General features: G+C 37.8%; 1 protein-coding gene across 2 annotated transcripts in view; it reads left to right on the top strand.

The window, feature by feature from the left end:
* Positions 1 to 22,362, top strand: part of TMEM131 (transmembrane protein 131) — a 200,809-nt gene that overhangs the window by 95,402 nt on the left and 83,045 nt on the right. For both annotated transcript variants that reach the window (XM_081254464.1, XM_081254463.1), the window contains exons 6-7: positions 16,769 to 16,885; positions 19,378 to 19,500. In XM_081254464.1, the coding sequence (XP_081110590.1) occupies positions 16,769 to 16,885; positions 19,378 to 19,500 (240 nt within the window). The remainder of the gene's footprint in view (positions 1 to 16,768; positions 16,886 to 19,377; positions 19,501 to 22,362) is intronic.

Here is a 22,362-nt window from a genome sequence, read left to right as displayed (position 1 = left end):
ATGAATTTGACTTTAGAAAGACAGATAGTGTGGACCAAAGGACACCAATTTGACATTTCTGACCTAGGCTTTCCCAGGGACTTATTTCTACAAATGAATCTTATGCAAAGAGAAGTCTTTCTGAAAAATTCTTCAAACGATAATCTCGATCAAGGGATCAATCCAAGAAGAAGATACAACAATTGTAAATATTTATGCGCCCAACATGGAGCACCTCAATACCTAAGGCAAATGTTAATAGCCATAAAAGGGGAAATCGACAGTAACACAATCATAGTAGGGGACTTTAACACCCCACTTTCACCAATGGACAGATCATCCAAAATGAAAATAAGGAAACACAAGCTTTAAATGATACATTAAACAAGATGGACTTAATTGATATTTATAGGACGTTCCATCCAAAAACAGAATACACTTTCTTCTCAAGTGCTCACGGAACATTCTCCAGTATAGATCATATCTTAGGTCACAAATCAAGCCTCAGTAAATTTAAGAAAATTGAAATCGTATCAGGTATCTTTTCCGACCACAACGCTATGAGACTAGACATCAATTACAGGAAAAAAATCTGTAAAAAATACAAACACATGGAGGCTAAACAATACATTACTAAATAACCAAGAGACCACTGAAGAAATCAAAGAGGAAATCAAAACATACCTAGTAACAAATGACAATGAAAACACGAAGGCCCAAAACCTATGGGATGCAGTAAAAACAGTTCTAAGAGGGAAGTTTAGAGCAATACAATCCTACCTCAAGAAACAAGAAACATCTCAAGTAAACAACCTAACCTTACACCTAAAGCAATTAGAGACGGAAGAACAAAAAACCACAAAGTTAACAGAAGGAAAGAAATCATAAAGATCAGGTCAGAAATAAATTCAAAAGAAATGAAGGAAACAATAGCAAAGATCAGTAAAACTAAAAGATGGGGCTTCCGTGGTGGCACAGTGGTTGAGAGTCCGCCTGCCGATGCAGGGGACACAGGTTAGAGCCCCAGTCCGGAAAGATCCCATATGCCGCGGAGCAGCTGGGCCCGTGAGCCATGGCCGCTGAGCCTGCGCGTCCGGAGCCTGTGCTCCACAACGGGAGAGGCCAGAACAATGAGAGGCCCACATACCGCAAAACAAACAAACAAACAAAAGTAAAAGATGGTTCTTTGAGAAGATAAACAAAATTGATAAACCATTAACCAGGCTCATCAAGAAAAAAAGGGAAAAGACAATAGAATTAGAAATGAAAAGACTCAATAGAATTAGAAATGAAAAAGAAGTAACAACTGACACTGCAGAAATACAAAGGATAGTGAGAGATTACTACAAGCAACTATATGCCAATAAAATGGACAACCTGGAAGAAATGGACAAATTCTTAGAAAAGCCCAACCTTCTGAGACTGAACCAGGAAGAAATAGAAAATACAGACAGACCAATCACAAGCACTGAAACTGAAACAGTGACTAAAAATCTTCCAACAAACAAAAGCCCAGGACCAGATGGCTTCACAGGCGAATTCTATCAAACATTTAGAGAAGAGCTAACACCTATTCTTCTCAAGCTCTTCCAAAATATAGCAGAGGGAGGAACACTCCCAGACTCATTCTGTGAGGCCACCATCACCCTGATACCTAAACCAGACAGAGATGTCACAGAAAAAAGAAAATTACAGGCCAGTATCACTGATGAACATAGATGAAAATATCCACAACAGAATACAGGTAAACAGAATCCAACAACACGTTAAAAGGATTATACACCATGCTCAAGTGGAGTTTACCCCAGGAATGCAAGGATTCTTCCATGTATGCAAATCAATCAGTGTGATACACCATATTAACAAATTGAAAGAGAAAAACCATATGATCATCTCAATAGATGCAGAAAAAGCTTCCAACAAAATTCAACACCCATTTATGAAAAAAACCTTCCAGAAAGTAGGCATAGAGGGAACTTTCCTCAACATAATAAAGGCCATATATGACAAACCCACAGCCAACATCATTCTCAACGGTGAAAAACTGAAACCATTTCCACTAAGATCAGGAACAAGACAAGGTTGCCCACTATCACCACTGTTATTCAACGTAGTCTTGGAAGTTTTAGCCGCAGCAATCAGAGGAGAAAAAGAAATAAACGGAATCCAAATTGGAAAAGAAGTAAAACTGTCACTGTTTGCAGATAACATGATACTATACATAGAGAATTCTAAAGATGCTACCAGAAAACTCCTAGAGCTAATCAATGAATTTGGTAAAGTAGCAGGATACAAAATTAATGCACAGAAATCTCTTGCATTCCTGTACACGAATGATGAAAAATCTGAAAGAGAAATGAAGGAAACACTCCCATTTACCATTGCAACAAAAAGAATAAAATACCTAGGAATAAACCTACCTAAGGAGACAAAAGACCTGTATGCAGAAAAGTGTAAGACACTGATGAAAGAAATTAAAGATGATTCAGATAGATGGAGAGGAATACCATGTTCCTGGATTGGAAGAATCAACATTCTGAAAATGACTGTACTACCCAAAGCAATCTACAGATTCAATGCAATCCCTATCAAACTACCAATGGCATTTTTCACAGAACTAGAACAAAAAATTTCACAATTTGTATAGAAACACAAAAGACCCTGAATAGCCAAAGCAATCTTGAGAAAGAAAAACGGAGCTGGAGGAATCAGGCTCCCTGACTTCAGGCTATACTACAGAGCTACAGTAATCAAGACAGTATGGTACAGGTACAAAAACAGAAAGATAGATCAATGGAACAGGATAGAAAGCCCAGAGATAAACCCACGTGCATATGGTCACCTTATCTTTGATAAAGGAGGCAACAGTATACAGTGGAGAAAAGACAGCCTCTTCAGTAAGTGGTGCTGGGACAACTGGACAGCTACATGAAAAATTAGAACACTCCCTAACACCATACACAAAAATAAACTCAAAATGGATTAAAGACCTAAATGGAAGGCCAGACACCATCAAACTCTTAGAGGAAAACATAGGCAGAACACTCCATGACATAATCACAGCAAGATCCTTTTTGACCCACTCCTAGAGAAATGGAAATAAAGACAAAAATAAACACATGGGACCTAATGAAGCTTAAAAGCTTTTGCACAGCAAAGGAAACCATAAACAAGACCAAATGACAACCCTCAGAATGGGAGAAAATATTTGCAAACGAAGCAACTGACAAAGGATTAATCTCCAGAATATACAAGCAGCTCATGCAGCTCAATATCAAAAAACAAACAGCCCAATCCAAAAATGGGCAGAAGACCTAAATAGACATTTCTCCAAAGAAGATATATAGTTTGCCAATAAACACATGAAAGGATGCTCAAGATCACTAATTATTAGAGAAATGCAAATCAAAACTACAATGAGGTATCACCTCACACCAGTCAGAATGGCCATCATCAAAAGATCTACAAAGAGTAAATGCTGAAGAGGGTGTGGAGAAAAGGGAACCCTCTTTCACTGTTGGTGGGAATGTAAATTGATACAGCCACTATGGAGAACAGTATGGAGCTTCCTCAAAAAACTAAAAATAGAACTACCATACGACCCAGCAATCCCACTACTGGGCATATACCCTGAGAAAACCATAATTCAAAAAGAATCATGTACCACAATGTTCACTGCAGCACTATTTACAATACTAGGACGTGGAAGCAACCTAAGTGTCCACTGACAGATGAATGGATAAAGAAGATGTGGCACATATATACAATGGAATATTACTCAGCCATAAAAAGAAAAGAAATTGAGTTATTTGTAGTGAGGTGGGTGGACCTAGAGTCTGTCATACAGAGTGAAGTATGTCAGAAAGATAAAAACAAATACCGTATGCTAACACATGTATATGGAATCTAAAAAAAAATGGTTCTGAAGAACCTATGGGCAGGAGAGGAATAAAGACGCAGACGTAGAGAATGGACTTGAGGACATGGGGAGGGGAAGGGGTAAGCTGGGATGAAGTGAGAGAGTGGCATGGACATATATACACTACCAAATGTAAAATAGATAGCTAGTGGGAAGCGGCCGCATAGCACAGGGAGATCAGCTCGGTGCTTTGTGACCACTTAGAGAGGTGGGATAGGGAGGGTGGGGGGGAGACGCAAGAGGGAGGAGATATGGGGATATACGTACATGTATAGCTGATGCACTTTGTTATAAAGCAGAAACTGACACACCATTGTAAAGCAATTATACTCCAATAAAGGTGTTAAGAAAAAAAAAAAGATAATCTCAATGTGTATATAGTCGAAGAAAAGTTAAAAGCCAGTCTGTGTTTTCCAGTATCAGGAGATAGAATTAAACAGTAAAATAATCTATACCTATCAAAATCTACATTTAGGTACTCTAGATTTAGCTTTAAAAGAGATAGCCAAAATCTATGCTACCTTAAGTTTTTTTTTTTTTTCTTATTCTTCTTCTTGCTTTTCATTTTTATTCCCTACAGTAAGATACTGACTCCAGAAGCTCAAGAAGTGGAGAGGAGAGATGGAATTAACTCTTGGGAGAAGAAATAACCTTATTTCCCCTCCACTTAATTTTATGCCTATCATAAGAGCCTTTGGGGAAAAATGAAAAGAGTTTCTCATGTCCAAGAGAGCAAAACCTTTCTGTATGTTTATCCTAACTCTAATTGCCTTGTCATCTTTAGAATTCCTGGTCAGATCATATTTCTTTGAGAGTAAAACATTTCCTGTAAGTCACTTAAGTTGTTGATTATTTACCAATATCATCTCTACATTAACTAACCAGTAGGAAATACAAAATAGAATAGTTATTATTTAAAAGGCTAAGTGTTACATAACTGTATTTTAACACATACACACATACAAATAATACCCCTTACTAAGGTTTTGATTTTAAGATCACCTGGAAATCAAGAACAAGGGTAATAAAAGGAATGTGGTTGTGTGACAATTTGTTTTTCTATATATAACTCCTAATAATTGTGGTTTATAATTATCTGTTGACTAACTATAATTGTCTAATTAATTATAATTAAAATTACATAATATTAAGACTGCAGTTTAGGCCTATTCATCTTCATGGCTATACTGCATATTGGCCATAAAATATGTAATGTATGGCTTGTGACAAAAAATACAGATTTTTTTAATACTCTATAATAGTCAAATTTTAATTACCATAGAATTGTGGAAATGGGTGCCTTATAGACATTGGTGAGCAAACAAAAAGTATTTTTTCCTTGATTCTGTAGAGCCGTTTGTTTGATTACCTACCTTTTCAGGTAAACTGAAGATTAATTAGGATAAACTTTGTTTCAATCAGTGGCTAAAATGAAAATGTTTTTACCCATTTATTTTAGTATGCTTAATATAGTAAACAATCTCTTCTCATAGGTTGAAAGTCATTAATAAATATTAATGATTATTTTTTAATTATATGTAGAGACCTGGACATATTTTGTTCTATTTCTGATATCCATACATGTTAATGGGAATTGAACAAATGTGATATAGCAGTAGCAATGATATAGCTTATTGAGTGTTCTTGGCTCCCATGTCAAATATTAGATAACCATATATGCAGAGGTTTATTTCTAGGCTGTCTATTTGTTCCACTGGTCTACATGTTTTATTTTTATGCCAGAACCATACCGTTTTAATTTCTGTAGCTTTATAGTATGTTTTGAAAGCAGGAAGTTTGCTGCCTCCCGTTTTGTTGTTCTTATGATTGTTTTGTGTTTCTATACAAATTTTAGGTTTGTTTTATCTGTGTTAAAAATGCCACTGGGATTTTGATAAGATTGCATTGAACCTGTAGATGGGTTTGCTTAGTATGGATATTTTAAAAATATAATTCTTCTGAGCCATGAATAAAGGATATCTTTCCATTTGTCTTCTTCAACTTCTTTTATCAGAGTCTTAACAGTTTTCATTATACAGGATCTTTCGCCTCCTTGGATAAATTTATTACTAAGTATTTTATTGTTTTTGATGCTATTGTGAGTAGAATTTTTTTTTCAGATGTTTCATTGTTAGTGTGTAGCAACACAACTGGTTTCTGTGTGTTGATTTTATATCCTATAAGTTTACAGAATTTTTTGATTAGTTCCAACAGTTTTTTGGTTAACTCTTCAGGATTTTCTATATATAAGATCATATCACCTGCAAATAATGACAGCTTTTCCTTTCCACTTGTGATGCCTTTTATTTCTTTGTCTTGCCTTAATTGCTTTAACTTAGACCTTCCAGTACTATGTTGAATAAGAGTGGTGAGAGTGGGCACCCTTGTCTTGTTTCTGATTTTAAAGGAAAGCTTTCAGATTTTTATCATTGAGTGTGATGTTAGCTTTGTGTGTTTGTATATGGTCTTTATTATGTTGAGGTGTGCTCCATCTATACCCAATCAGTTGAGGGTTTTTATCATGAAAAGATGCTGTATTTTGTCAAATGCTTTTTTATTGTGTTGCTGAATTCACTTTGCTAATAGTTTTTGAGAACTTTTGCATCTGTATTCATCGGGGATATTGTTTATAGTTTTCTTGTAGTGTCCTTGTCTGGCTTTGGTATCAAGGTAATGCTGACCTCATAAAATGAGTTTGGAAGTGTTCCCTTCTCCTACTTTTTGGAAGAGTTTGAGAAAGATTGACATTAATTCTTCCTTAAGTATTTGATAGAACTCACAAGTGAAGCCATCTGGTCCTGGAGTTTTCTATTTTGGGAGGTTTTTGATTACTGAGTCAATCTCCTAACACATTATTGATCTATCGAGATTTTCTATTTCTTCCTGATTCAGTCTTGGTAGGTTGTGTGTTTCTAGGAATTAATCCATTTCTTCTAGGTTATCCAGGTTGTTGGCATAGAATTGCTCATACTGGTATTTTATGATCCTATGTATTTCTGTAGTATGTCTCCTCTTTCATTTCTGATTTTCTTGGAGTCTTCTTTTTTCTTGGTTAGTGTGGTTCTTGATCTGTCAATTTTGTTTATCTTTTTGAAAAACTGGCTCTTAGTTTTGTTGATTTTTTTTTCTATTGTTTTTCTGGCCTCTTACATTTTATTTCCATTTTGATTTTCGTTATTTCTGTCCTGCAAACTTTGGGCTTAATTTGTTCTTTTTCTAGTTCCTTGAGGTGTGAAGTTAGAATGTTTATTTGAAATCCTTCTGTTTTCTTAAAATATGCATTTATTACTATAAACTAAGTTTATCCTTTACAGAATGCTTTTGCATCATTCCATAGATTTTGGTATGTTTTGTTTCCCTTTTCATTTGTTCAGTGTTATTTTTTTATTTCTCTTTTGATTTCTTCTTTGACCCATTGGTTGTTCAAGAGAATGTTGTTTAATTTCCACATAATTATAGATTTTCCAGCTTTCTTCTTGTTGATTTCTAGTTTAATACCAGTGTGGTCTGAAAAAAATACTTGATATGACATCAAACTTATTCTTCTCTAAGAATTTGTGCACTTGAGAAGAATGTGTATTTGCTGCTATAGGATGGAATGACCTATAAATGTCTGTTAGGTCCATTTGGTCTAATGTATGGTTCAAGTCCAGTGTTTCCTTGTTGATGTTCTGTCTGGATGATCTATCCATTGCTGAAAGTGGGATATCAAAGTCCCCTACTATTATTGTATTCTTGTCTATTTCTCCCTTCAAACCTGTTGATATTTGTTAATATATTTAGGTTCTCCAATGTTAGTGCATATATATTTATAATTATTACATCTTCTTGATGAATTGACCCGTTTATTATAATGTAATGACCTTTTTGTCTCTTGTTACCATTTTTTACTTAAAGTCTATTTTGTCTAATATAAGTATAGCTAACCCCATTTTCCTTTGCTTTCCACTTGCATTGAATTTCTTTTTTTTCTTCTTTATTTATTTATTTTTTTGGTTGTGTTGGATCTTCATTGCCGTGTGCAGGCTTTCTCTAGTTTTGGCGAGCGGGGGCTGCTCTTTGTTGCCGTGCACGGGCTCCTCATTGCAGTGGTGACTTCTCTTGTTGCAGAGCATGGGCTCTAGGCACATGGGCTTCAATAGTTGTGGCATGTGGGCTCAGTAGTTGTGGCTTGCGAGCTCTAGAGCGCAGGCTCAGTAGTTGTGGCACACGGGCTTAGTTGCTCCACAGCATGTGGGATCTTCCTGGACCAGGGCTCAAACCCGTGTCCCCTGCATTGGCAGGCGGATTCTTAACCACTGTGCCAGCAGGGAAGTCCTGAATTTCTTTTTCTATCCCCTCACTTTGAGCCTATGTGTTTCATTAAATCTGAAGTGAGTCTTGGAGGCAACATATAGTTGGGTCTTGTTTTTTTATCCATCCAGCCTCTCTGTGCCTTTGATTGGTGAATTCAGTCCATTTACATTACAGTAATTATTGACATGTAAGGACTTCCCAATGCCATCTCATTAATGGCTTTCTGTTTGTTTTATATTTCCATTGTTTCCTTTCCCCTCTGTTAACGCCTGCCTTTGTAAATTGGTGATTTTCCACGGTGTTATATTCTGTTTCCCCTTTCTTTACCTTCTGGGAATCTACTCTAGGTTTTTGCTTTTTGGTACCATGAGGCTTACATAAAATAGCTTTAGATAAGATGGTCCATTTTACATTGATAGCAACTTAATTTTGATGTCATGCAAAAGTTTTACCCTTTTACTCCCTCCCTTTAATATGTTTTGGTGTAATTATTTACCTCTTTTTATATTGTGTATTCCTTAACAAATTATACTCACTGTAATTATTTTTAATAATCTTCTCCTTAAACTTTATACTGTAGGTAAGTGCTTAACACACCATCCTATTACAGAACTAAGTTTTCTGTGTCTGATTGTACATTTACCTTTACTAGAGTGTTGTATACTTTTGTATGTTTTCATGTTGCTGATTAGCATCTTTTGATTTCAGCTTGAAGAAAAATCTTTTCAGCATTTCTTGCAAGGCAGGTGTAGGGGTGATGAAATCCCTCAGTTTTTGTTTGTCTGGGAAAGTATTTCTCCTTCATATCTTAAGTATAACTTTGCTGAATAGAGTATTTTTGGCTGGCAGGTTTTTTTCAACACTTTGATTTGTCATTCCACTGTCTTCTTGCTAGTAGGGTCTCTGCTGAGAAATTGCTGATTGCCTAATGTGTTTTCTTTGTAGGTTACAATCTTTTTTTCTCTGACTGCTTTTAGGATTCTCTCTTTATCTTTGATTTTTGACACATTCATTATAATACATCTTGGTGAAAGGCTTTCTGCTTTAGATAATAGGGTAATCTGTTAGCTTCGTGAACTTGGATGTCCAAGTCTCTCCCCAGGTTTGGGAAGTGCTCAGCTATTATTTCTTTAAATAAATTTTCTGCCCCCTTTCCCTTCTCTTCTGGAGCTCTGATTATTCTAATATTTTTTGATGGAACTCCATAGATCACATAGGCTTTCTTCACTCTTTTTCATTCTTTTTTCCTTTGTTCTGTGCTGTGTTATTTCAAAATTCCTGCCCTCTAGCTCACTTACTCTGTTTTCCATTTTATCTAACCTACTGCAGATGTTCTCCATTGCATTTTTCATTTCATTCATTGAAATCTTTAGCTCTAGAATTTCTGTTTGGTTCTTTTTTGTGATTTCTTTCTCTTTGGTAAATATCTCATTTTGATCATGTATTTTTTTAAATTTACTTATTTTATTTATTTGTTTTTGGCTGCATTGGGTCTTCGTTGCTACGTGTGGGCTTTCTCTAGTTGCGGCGAGCAGGGGCTACTCTTCGTTGCCGTGCGCGGGCTTCTCATTGTGGTGGCTTCTCTCATTGCGGAGCATGGGCTCTAGGTGTGCAGGCTTCAGTAGTTGTGGCACGTGGGCTTATTAGTTGTGGCTCACGGGCTCTAGAGCACAGGCTCAGTAGTTGTGGTGCACAGGCTTAGTTGCTCCACGGCATGTGGGATCTTCCTAGACCAGGGCTTGAACCCATGTCCCCTGCATTGGCAGGTGGATTCTTAACCACTGTGCCACCACGGAAGCCTGATCATGTATGTTTTTGAGATTTTGTTGGATTATCTTTCTGAGTTTTCTTGTAGCTTGTTGAATTTCTTCAAAACAGCTATTTTGAATCTTTTATCACCTAGACCACAAAATTCTGTAACTTTGAGCTCAGTTGTTGAATTACTGTTCTTTTGGTGATGACATGTTTCTTTGATTTTTCACATTTCTTACAATTTTGTGTTGCTTTTACATTTGAAGTAGCAGTCACCTCCTTAAATCTTTACTAGTTGCCTTCAAATGGGGTGTACTGTTCATTGGTGCTGTTATGTGTCTAGGGTTTTCCAGAAGGTGGTGGTGCTATAGCTCAAGTTTGTGCTTTCTCCCTTGCCCACACATCCTGGTATGTTTTTCTGATTGCAGTCCATGTACTGGACTTGCTGTTGCTCCCTTGGGAGTGCACACAAGGAGCCGTCTGCAGAGTTAGCTCTTGGGGCATTGGGGGGGCCTGCAGACCTAGTGGGGAGATCCTCCAGTGAGATACTCCAGAGACTCCTGGATGAACTTCCTGCTGAAGTCCTGAGCACAGTCAGCAGGAACTGCCTACCTTTAATGCCCTTTGATGTTTTTATCTGCCTCTTTCCTGATCTCCTACCTCCCCCAATTATGGAAGTCCCACCTCAGTACTCTGGGTGCTAGTGGAGAGAAACAGGATTCCCAGCCACGTCCTGCACAGCTGGAGGAGCTGGGCACTCACTCGCTCAGGGTGCTCTCCTACCCCCCACCCCCTCACCCCCGCCCGGGAGAGGTCACCATCCTGTGCAGTGTTGCCTTAGCATGGGTGGGGGAGTTGGCCCTGGGAAAATTCCTCTTACTATCTCCACTGCAACCAGACTTTTTTTTTCCCCCTCCAATGGCATGCTGGAATATCTCCTTGGGAAAGGTAGACTTCTGCAAATTATCTCTTGTCCTTCAGTATCTGCCCAGGTCAGCACTCTCCAGGTTTTTTCCCAGCTGCAGTGAGAGGGTTTGGGGCAGGTTCATTTGTCCCACGGCCTGTACAGAAGTCTGTCCGCCTGTTTCCAGATGCACAGGCGGGCAAGACAGCTCCCAGACCCTCAGGCGTATGGTGCTGGATTCCACAAGTCCCACAGAGGCACTTCTGTTTGTCGATGGATATCTAACCCGTTGTTTTAAAAGGAGGGCAAAAAGGAGGAATGTCTTACACCACCGTGATGCTGACATCACTCCTCCAGTTTTAAATAAGATGGTCAGAGTAGGCTTCCTTCAGAGGGTGACACTTGAACAGACTTGACGGAGGTAAGGGAGAAGATGTAGGGAGGGAAATGGAATATGTGGAAGAAGAACATTCCAGACAGAGGGTTCAGGCAGTGAGGTCTCCAGTGTGGAAACATGACTGGTGTGCAAAGAGGACAGTGTAGCTAGACCAGAGTGAGCAAGGGTGAGAGGAGAAGTAAAGGGGGGGTGGCAAGGGACAGACTGTGAAGGGTCTTAGAAGCTGTGATAAGGATTTGGGCTCTTAGCCTGATTGAAATGGGAGGCCAGCACAGATTTCGAGCAGAGGAATGAATGCATGATAGCTTATGTTTTCTAGGGATCACTGTTGATCAGAAATAGACTGAAGAAGGGTAAGGGGAGAATCGGGGACCCTAGTTACCTTGGCTGTTGCAGGACTTCAGGGCAGGATTACTCTGAGCAGAGTGAAGAAGTGAAGAAAGCTGCATTTGGGATATATTTTCAAGATAGGAATAGGATTTTCTGAAGTGGGATTGAGAGAAAGAGAATAGTCAAGATGGACTCCAGAGTTTTTGTCCTGAGCAACTAGGAAGACAGAGTTGCCGTCAGCTGAGATGGAAAAAGCTGAGGGTGGAGTAGGTTTCGGGAGTGTGGTCAGTAGTTCAGTTTTGGACGTGTTAGATTCGGCATGTCTCCTAGACGTCCAGCTGGGGGTGCCAAGCAGGCAATGGAAGTCTGGTGTATGAGGGAAAGGACTAGACTCGAAATAGAAGTAGAGATGTGAATCCATGGACCCGGGTGAGATCACCAAGGGAGCAGAAGGCCAGGGACTCTGATCTATGGTACAAATATGTGAGACTTCGCTGCAGATAATTTAAAACTAAAGTTAGCACACCTTGTGTGGTCTTCATTACTTTTTCCTACTGTTTTCTTTTCTTTTTTAATCAAACTAAATTTATTTTATTTAGGAAGTTTGTTGTACCAGAGGGAACAAAAGGATGAATTGTAGCAAATCTGATGAATTCTTATGGGAAGATTACATTCCTGAGCCTGAGTTTATTGTTCTGTTTCATCACTGCTTTTGTTACATTGTTAATTGTCATTTGTAAGTAGATTTTACCTGTTATTTAAAAAAAAAAGAGAGAGAAAAGAAAAGATTTGTTCTGTGTATCTCGGCATCTTCTTAAAGTATTCCAGTCTTTAAGTTATAAAAAGTTGATTGGATATTGGGAACTATCAAAGAGAACCTGTACTCGTATCCAGGCTCTTTTTTCTCCCAGGATATAATGCTTTTAACAGCTTTCAACAAATACTGAAATCTGTTTTCAAAGAAATCTTTGTACTAATGTATGTTTGTCCATGTAATAGACTGAAGACAGCCACATCTGGCATTCTCAAAGAAGCACATAACTACTAAATGTAATGCTGCAAATCAACTTATTTCTTTTAAAACTTCACTAAATAATTCCAAGGAGTACAACAAGCTTCCTTATCATATATGTGATTTGCAGATCTTTTCTTCTAGTCTGTAGCACGTCTTTTCATCCTCTTCATAAAATCTTTCAAAGAACAGAAGTTTTTAATTTCCACGAAGTCCAGCTTATCAAATTTTTCTTTTATGGGTTATGCTTTTGGACTTGTAGCTAAGAACTGTTTGCCTAAGCTGCAGTCACAAAGATTTTCTCCAATTTTTATTCCAGAAGTTTAATAGTTTCAGATTTTGCATTTAGGTCTGTGATCCTTTTTGAGTTAATGTTTGTTTATGGTGTGAGATATAGATCAAGAGTTATTTTGTTTTGTTTTGCATATGTATATGCAGTCGTTACTGTACTGTTGGTTAAAAAGACTATCCTTTCTCATTGAAATACTGCTGCATTTTGTCAAAGTCAGTTGACATTGAATATGTGGGTCTGTTTTTTTGGACTTCCCATTAGTTTTCCTTTTTTAAAATGGTTTTGCTTTTCTTATTCCCTTTTCTTGCCATCTGAATTTTAGAATCAGCTTGTCACTTTCTTTTTAAAAACCCCTTGCTAAGATTTTTTTTAACATTTTTTGAATTAATCTTAAACATATAGATAACTAAGTACAGATAATCTTGTATTCCTCACCCAGTTTCTACTAATGCTAACTTCTTATATTGTATAATCATAGTATAATTATCAAAACCAGGAAATTAACATTGGTAAAGTACTGTTAACTAAAAACTTATATGAATTTTAACAGTTTTCTATCAATGTACTTTTTCTGTTCTAGGATCTTATTTCACATTGTATTTAGTTTCTCCTTAGGCTGAAATTTTTATTGCAGTTACGGTGGATACATAAATCAATTGGGGGAGAATTAACATCTGAACAATATTATCTTCTGATCCATGAACACAGTACATCTCTCCATTTTTTTAAGTCTTCTTTTATTACTTTAAGCAATGCTTTGTCAATTTCCGCTCACAGAACTTGCACATTGTTAGATTTATATTTTTGTGTGTGCGTGTTATTGTAAATGATACTTTTTTAAAAATTAGAATTCCAGTGTTTATTGCTAAGATAGGGAAATACAATTGATTATTATATATTGACCTTGATTCCTGCAACTTCATTAAACTCTTATTAGATCTTATGAGCATTTTTAAAGTTTATTTTTGGGAATTTTTATATAGGCAGCCATGTTGTCTGTGAATAAAAACAGACCTTTCTTCCTTTCTAATGTATATGCTTTCTATTTATTTTTCTTGTCTCATTGTACTGGCAAGTACTTCCAATACAATGTTGAATAGCTGTCATGAGAGAAGACATCCTTGCCTTGTTCCACATTGGGGGTGGGGGAGGGTAGCATTCAGTCATTGACCATTAAATCTGGTATCTCTAGGTCTTTTGTAGATGCTCTTTATATGGTTGAGGAAGTTCTCTTCTATTGACCTAGTTTACTGAGATTTTTAATCATGAATGGATGCTGAATTTTGTCAAATTATTTTATGCACCTACTGAAAGGATTTTTCTTCTTTAGTATGTTGATAATATCGATTACATTGGTTTGATTTTTGAATGTTGAGCTAGAATTTCATTGTCATGATAAAAACCACTTGATCATGATGTGTTATCTTTTTTATATGTTGGCTGGATTCAGTTTGCCAATACTTTGTAAATGATTGCATGTCTACATTCATGAGGGATGTTGGCTTGTAGTTTTCTTTTCTTGTCAAATCTTTGTCTGGTCTTGGTATAAAGGTAATATTAGAGTCATGAAATGAAGTGGGAAGTGTTCTCTTCTGTATGCTGAAAGTTTATGTAGATAGGTGTTATTTAATGGTTGGTATAGAACTCTACCATTCTACCAGTGAAACCTTCTGGGCTTGGGCTTTTCCTTGTGGGAAGGTTTTTTGACTACAAATTAAATTTTTTTTAATGGTTGTAAGACTGTTCTGGCAATTTTGTTTCAAATGGGCTTTAGCAGATTGTTTTTCAAAGAATGTGTCTATTTCTTTTAGCTATTAAGTTTATGGGCATAGAGTTGTTTGTAATATTCCTTTATCATCCTTTGTATGTGTAAAGGTTGTATTATGATGTCCACATTCCAGTTTCTTATATTTTCATCTTCGTCCTTTTTACTTTTGGTCATTTTGTGTAGGGTTTTATCAGTTTTATGGACCGTTTTGGTTTTACTGATTTTTCACTATTTTTCCATTTTCTATTTCATTATTTTAAGCTCTTGTCTAATATTCTTCCTTTTCCTTATTTTGGGTTTAATTTACTCTTTTTCTAGTTTCTCAAGGTGGAAACGTAGATTATTGATTTGAGACATTTCTTTTCAAGATAAGTGTGTAATACTGTAATTTTCCTTCCAAGTATTGATTTACAGCAGCATAGCCTAGGGAGATCAGCTCCATGCTTTGCGATGACCTAGAGAGGTGGGATAGGGAGGGTGGGAGGGAGGCTCAAGACGGAGGAGATATGGGTATATATGTATGCATATGGCTGATTCCTTTGTTGTACAGCAGAAACTAACACAGTATTGTGAAGCAATTATACTCCAATAAAGATCAATTAAAAAAAAGAGTATTGCTTTAAATTTTGATATGTTGTGTTTTCATTTCCAATTGATTCAGAATAATTTATCATTTCCTTTGTGACTGCTTATTTGACCAGTGGGTTATTTAGAAGTGTGTTGTTTACCAGTATCCTATTACTGATTTTTTGGCTCAAGTGTGACCTCCATCTAGCATCTATAGCTTCTAGGGATTCTAGGCACCAGAGTTCTGTAGCCCACACTCGGCATTTTAGCTGAATTCATTTTACTGTCTTGTACGTTAGCCTCATCTTCTTCCCATTCTCTGTCATGGGTGAGCCAGTACTCACATTCCATCTCTTCTCAAAGGTGCTTGTCTTTCCTTAAATTTAGGGCTAGTTGATACACAAACTGTGATGTGTTCAAGAAAAGTTACGATTTTGCAGATTATCCTTTTTGTTTTTGATAATGCAGGAGAAATTCCCAGCTTTCTACATCCAAAGGTAAAGACAGACATCTGAGTGCCATATATTTTAAGCTATAATTTGGGGAGCATTTTAGAGTTCTAGCCACAGAGGCAGAATGAGAGAAGTTAATGACTTTACATATTAAAATGCATTTTAAGGCTTCATTGCAGGCAGAACTGCATTTGCAGTCTCTCAAACTTCGTGAAGCAGCCCATTTGTTTTGTTGTAATAAACCTTTAATTTGCTAACCACCAGTGACATTCTCAGTCTCTGCACAAGGTAACAGGAAGGAGTTCCTGCATGTATTATCACCACTCCCTTCTTTTTTAATGTAAGTTGCTGGCACATTTTGTGCCGTGTGTGAATGGACAACAGAGGTCAAGGGGTTGAGGCTGGGCTTATTTGTTTATTCGAATAGTACAAGTGGCTACTCCGTAGTAGAGTAGAACATCTGTATAAGAAGCTCAGCTTCAGCTCAGCTCCTCCTTGATCGTCTGATGTTGGAAGAGCCTGTAATTAGGTACTTCATACCAGCCTAGTTATTGTTGAATGAACAGAATTCAAGGGAACCATCTGTTGTACAGGGTTTTAGCATCATGATTGACAAAGATGTGTGACGTCCAATATGAAGACATCTTTTTTTCCCCATTGCAAAATAGTTTGGCTAATTTAAAACAAACCTTTAGGAGGAAAAGGCTAGTTTATGCAAACGATCTAAGATGTTTTAGAAGACTTTAGCTATCTTTTTGTTGTTGTTGTTGGCTGCGTTGGGGCTTAGTTGCAGCATGCAGGATCTTTCGTTGAGGCACTCAGGCTCTTTGTTGCAGCACGTGGGCTTCTCTCTAGTTGTGGCACACAGGCTCTAGAGCACACAGGCCCAGTAGTTGCGGTATGCGGGCTTAGTTGCCCTGCAGCATGTGGGATCTTAGTTCCCCGACCAGGGATTGAACCCGCATCCCCTGCATTGGCAGGAGGATTCTTAACCACTGGACCACAGGGAAGTCCCAAGAACTTTAGCTATCTAATTGTGGTCACCATGATCTGATTTTTTGGTTACTAATTTAACTTTATTTATTGCTTTTCTTTTTCAGAAAATTCTTCCAGGAGGAAATACATCATTTGATGTAGTTTTTCTTGCAAGAGTAGTAGGAAATGTAGAAAATACTTTATTTATTAATACATCTAATCATGGGGTATTCACTTACCAGGTAAGAATCAGAATGAAAAATTTATTTATAAAATACAGTTATCATCTTCAACCTGTCATATGACAACCTTTTGGGAACTCTTTTCAAAAATTCAGGGGATAAGGGAAAGTGTAAGAGTTTAGATTCAGAGAATTTTTTTAAGCTTTTAATTTTATATTATAGTTGATTAACAGTGTTGTAATAGTTTCAGGTGTACAGCAGAGTGGCTCAGTTATACATATACGTGTATCTATTCTCTTTCAAATTCTTCTCCCATTTAGGTTGTTACATAATACTGAGCATTTTTATACTTACAGCTGTGTTTGTGAATATCCCTGTTCACATCAGACTGTGAACAAATGCTCTTAAAGCTACAGCTAAAGTGTTACTATAAGATTGGTTGGCAAAAGAACAGGTAAAAATATTTTCACAGTGACTTTAGATTTTTTTTTTTTTTTTTTTTTTTTTTTTTACTTTTTGCACGCTTACGAAGTGACAATAGTTTCAGGATCAAAACTTATGTGCCTGCTTTTCTTTGGTAATTATATTGTTTAAAAATTTTGAGAAACTTTTCTATGTGCAATCATTGTTTGGGTTATTAAAGAAAGTGAATGTTTTGTGAATCAAGATTTTTATATATCAAGATTACTAAGAATAATTACTTATTTGACACTGTGCTACACACTTCACATGCACTTCTGCCTGCATTACAGATACTGTTGTTCTCACTTTTTTAGATGAGTAAGGTGAAGTTGAGAAAGGTTAAATAATTATGCTACTAGTAAGTTACTGAGCAGGGATTCAAACCCATGTCTTTATAACTACAAAGACCATCCTCTTAAGCACTGATCTGTATTGCCCATGGAACTCAATTGTTTAAATCCTTACTTGGCTAGTGTCTTACTTTAGAGTTTTTATGCCTTTGTTTTTGAACAGTTCTTCTCCACTACCCAGGACACTTCATGTATTTTGGAAATTAGTGTCAGAGTAAACATTCCATTTTAGTCAAGAATCATACCTTATGCTTATTTATGGTGAACAAGTCTTTACTGGTCGTTTGGTAGGCAGTATATACTTTTGAAGCCAGTACAGATGAATAACTTTGACATGCTGTACAGAACACTTGGCATACACTTGTTGAGTAAATGAAAAGACCACCATGAGAATAGGAAGACCTGTGCCCTACAGTGGTGCCCCCAACTGACCTAGGTGTTTGTGACCCACGGGTGACCTGAGGGTCAGGATCAGGTGGTTCTCACGGTGAGCCTCAGTGCCAGGTGTCTTCACCTCTTCGCATCTAGTCTTTCACCACGTCTTTCTCTTAAATGTACCTCGAGTCTGTCTCCCTCTCTCCTCTTCACCCCCACTGCTCCCTCCCAGGCCATCCCACCTCTCCCTGGACGACGACACAGGAGCCTCCTGACTGCCCTTCCTCTCCTCCACAGCCCCTCCTACAGTGCATTGTTCACTCTGTAGCCAGAGTGATCTTCTCTGAGCATAAATCAGATCCAGTCAGCTCCTCACGTAGATCCTTATGTTTTCCCATTGCTCTCAGAGCAAAGTGAAAGCTTCTGACCAAGGCCAACAAGGCTCTAAGGATCTGACTCCCGTGTAGCTCTCCCACCTCATCCCATTTGACCATGGTTCTCATCTTATTCTTTGTCTTCAAACGAGCCACACCCTTTCCTGCCTCCTGCCCTTTGCCTGTGTACTTCCCCGTGCGGAATACACTTTCACTGTTGGCTTGTTCTCATCTATCAGGTGACGTCAGTTCACGTCATTTCCCCATCCACCCTCTCTTAAAGAATATTCCCACCCTCACTCCAACCAGTTACTCTGTATCACATTACCCATTTTTCTAAACCTTTTTATTGTTATCTAGGCTGTCCCTACTACTAGGATGTGCGTTTCATAAGAGCAGGCACATTATCTGTCTCGTTCACTGGCGAATTGTTCAGCAGTGCCTGTGGTTGTACCTAGCACGTCATAGGCACTTAATGAATATGTGTCATTTGAATGACTGGCTCACCCTGTTTGGTCAGCCCACATTCCTATGGAGGAATGACCTGGGACTGTGCTTGGTATTTAAGAGATTGTCTGGGCCCTACATCCATCTTCTGATGGTTGGAACAGGGAAATCTTTTAATTCCCTGTTTCCTCCTTTTGTCTATCTCATGACCTCGTGAAGGACTACTATCATTTTCATTTCTAATGTAGAAATCATTCCAAATGTATATATATGTGCATTTATATATATATATATATATATATATATATATATATATATATGAAAGAATATATATATTCTTGATGTATATCAAGAATTTTATGTATATCAAATAGGTAGCCAAACAAGTATAGAAACTACATGTGTGTTCCTTTTAAAGGGAGTTAAGATTTTTTCCATAAGTTAACCTCACCAGTTTTCCCTAGATCAATCAGTTATAACTATAAAAATGTTATATAACTCTAAAAGCAACTAAAATTGCATTTTTTTTCCTCCTTGGAATCAGGTATTTGGTATTGGAGTTCCAAATCCATACCGATTGAGGCCGTTCCTTGGGGCCAGAGTCCCTGTGAATAGCAGTTTCTCACCTATAATAAACATACACAATCCTCACAGTGAGCCTTTACAGGTGAGTTTATGGTGGTGATTTTGAATGTGTTTAACTTTAGTGGAAATTAATGCTTAGCATGAAATCTCAGTTTGTTATAGTTTTCAGGACTATTTAAAGTAACGTGGTACTGAATAATAGTACTAAAGAGATATTCTTTCATTGCAGCTTGTAGTCTGAATTTGGGGTTATATCAGTCCAGTTATCGAATTTTTGGAACCATTTTTAAAATGACTATGGTTTCTCTGGTGTTAGTTTTAAGCACCTGTACATATAATTTAAGAAGAGTTTTCATCTATACAAGGCCACTGCTTTTCTTGCCTTCAGCTCCTTCTGGCCCAGTATAAATTTTTAAAACCACTATTCGTATTTATTTCTAATAATAATAAGTTTTTGGTGATGGCAGCCTGGAAATTAAAATCCAAGGAAAGGGTAATATAGAACCATTGATGAAAAGCCAACTTATTTTTTTATTTTAAAAAATCCAGCTCCATATCTTACCCGGTGTTTTTTTGTTTTTTGTTTTTTGTTTTCTTTTTGCGGTACGCGGGCATCTCACTGTTGTGGCCTCTCCCGTTGCGGAGCACAGGCTCCAGACGCGCAGGCTCAGCGGCCATGGCCCACGGGCCCAGCCGCTCCGCGGCACGTGGGATCCTCCCGGACCGGGGCACGAACCCGTGTCCCCTGAATTGGCAGGCGGACTTTCAACCACTGCGCCACCAGGGAAGCCCTTACCCGGTGTCTCAGTAGTAATTATTTTCACATTTGAAATCCCTCCTCACTCGTCCCTTGTCTCTAAGACAGTGGGCGTGACTGGTGTCGCTCCTTCAAATATTTCCTAAAATTAAAATCCCCACCCCATGCCCCCAGTGACTTCCAGCCGTGTGATATTTGCTGCCACTGTAGCTTCTAGTTTTGTTGTCTGCGTTGGAAGGAGATGTGGATGCTTTCCAGAACAGTCCTTAATGTCCACACCCAGGGCCTGTAGAGTTCTTTAGGACCCCCATACTGCAGAACTTAGTGGTGGCTTGAAAATGGCAGGTGGAGGGAAAATACCATGCATTGTGGTAAGCCGCAGCACTTTGGCAACCGAAATGGTTTTTGCCATCCTAGAACCCCCTGGTAGAAGGGCTCATAAACAGTGAAGGTGAAAACAAGAAAGAACAAGACAAGATATTCAGAGCTGGGATTATGAAATGCTTAGGAATTATATTCTAAAGTAGCAAGAAAGGTTTCACCCCCAAACTTGGCTGACACTGGGTGAGGATAGCTATGAATAAAAATACTCCACCCAAATTTTGATTACTTGTAGCTGGATATCTTGATCATAAAAGAGGAAAACGCTCTTGTCTCCTGCTTTTACAAGTGAAAAGTATTTCCTCTCCATCATCAGTCTGTCGTTTATATCCTCTTGCTACTTTGGATAATGGTGAATTTTCCCCGGTCTGGCTAACTTTTATTACAGATCTATACAGAAACGTCATAAATTCTTGCTACTTTTTTTTTCTTGACTGTTTTCAGTCCAAGACATAAAAACTGTCCTCTCATTCTCTCAGAGCCTGCCGCATGAGTTGCCACACTCTTCTGTAGCAGCAGTGTCACAAAGCACCCAGGGATGCACCCTCTCTGTGGTTGCCACACCACGGACTGAGGGTCTCGCTTCCTGCTTGGAAGGATGGAGGTTACAGACTCAGCAGATGTTGGCTAATCTACAGTTTAGTAGCCTTACAGTCTGTGCCTTTGCTCCTCAGCCTTTGGAGTCATCAAGCTATAATCTAGAAAAATTATCTCTGAATTCAATAGCGATTTTTTTCTTTTGTTCATCTAGTCTTTTTCAGTTATATAACATCTCAATTCAAGATTTACCACAATGAACTTTTCATCAGCGCACAGGAGAGCAAATGGGAAGCCAAAATTAACCTCTTAGAAGCAGTAGATTGTTTATCTGGAGTGCTTTTTTTTTTTTTTAAAAGGAAAATCCAAGTCCCTACCTGATGGGCGCTTTTTTAATTGAGGTATAACTGACATATAACATTATATCAGTTTCAGGTATACAGCATAGTTTAACTATAGTCACTATCATGTCTGTCACATTCCTGTGACTTAATTGCCTTTATAACTGGAAGGTTGTGTGGAAGGCACTCTTAACCTGGGAGTCCTATAATATGTGTCATGAGTCTTGTCCTTAAATTTAAGATAGTATTGTAAAGCAAGAAATTACATCTCATTTGTTCATTATACAACACAAACACACAAGTATGTTCTCATTGAAAAAAGAATGTTAACAATTCAAACGTGTGTGAGGCAAAAATCCCTTTGAACTTGCTACCTTCCGGTCCACTGCTGTCCAGCAGAACTCTCTGTGCTGATGGAAAAGTTCAGTGTCTGCTCTGTCCAGTACAGTAGCCACCAGCCACAGGTGGCTGTTGAGCACTTGAACTTGTGGCTGGGGTGGCTGAAGAACTGAACATTCAGTTTTATTTTATTTCGATTAATTTCAATTTAAATAACCACATGTAGCTGGTGACTGTTATGTTAGCACAGCTCCAGCCCTGAACCCTTCCTCGGCGATACCCTTCATGTGATCTCCGTGTGTCCCATCAGGCCTTTTTCTGTGTGCTTGTGTGCAGATATGTGGGCACACAAAAGTTAACATTCTTCATGGGAATCTTTTTACATAAATTATATTTTGTACATATTGATGGCTTCCTTTTTTTCTCTAAACTTTATTAAATTAGGATAACGAGCACTGGACTAAAAATCAGGAGTGTGTTGTCCTAGTTTTAATGTAATCTGTCCTTTGATCTTATAGCTCAGCCTCTATCTGTCCTCATTTCCTTATTCCCTTTCTTGTTATCAGTACCTTTTAATCTTACGTTTCCA

Source organism: Mesoplodon bidens, assembly GCF_964165515.1.
Source record: "Mesoplodon bidens genome assembly, chromosome: 14".
NCBI lineage: Eukaryota > Metazoa > Chordata > Mammalia > Artiodactyla > Ziphiidae > Mesoplodon > Mesoplodon bidens.
Note: the sequence above shows the minus strand (reverse complement) of the source record. Positions and strands in the feature narration are given on the sequence as shown.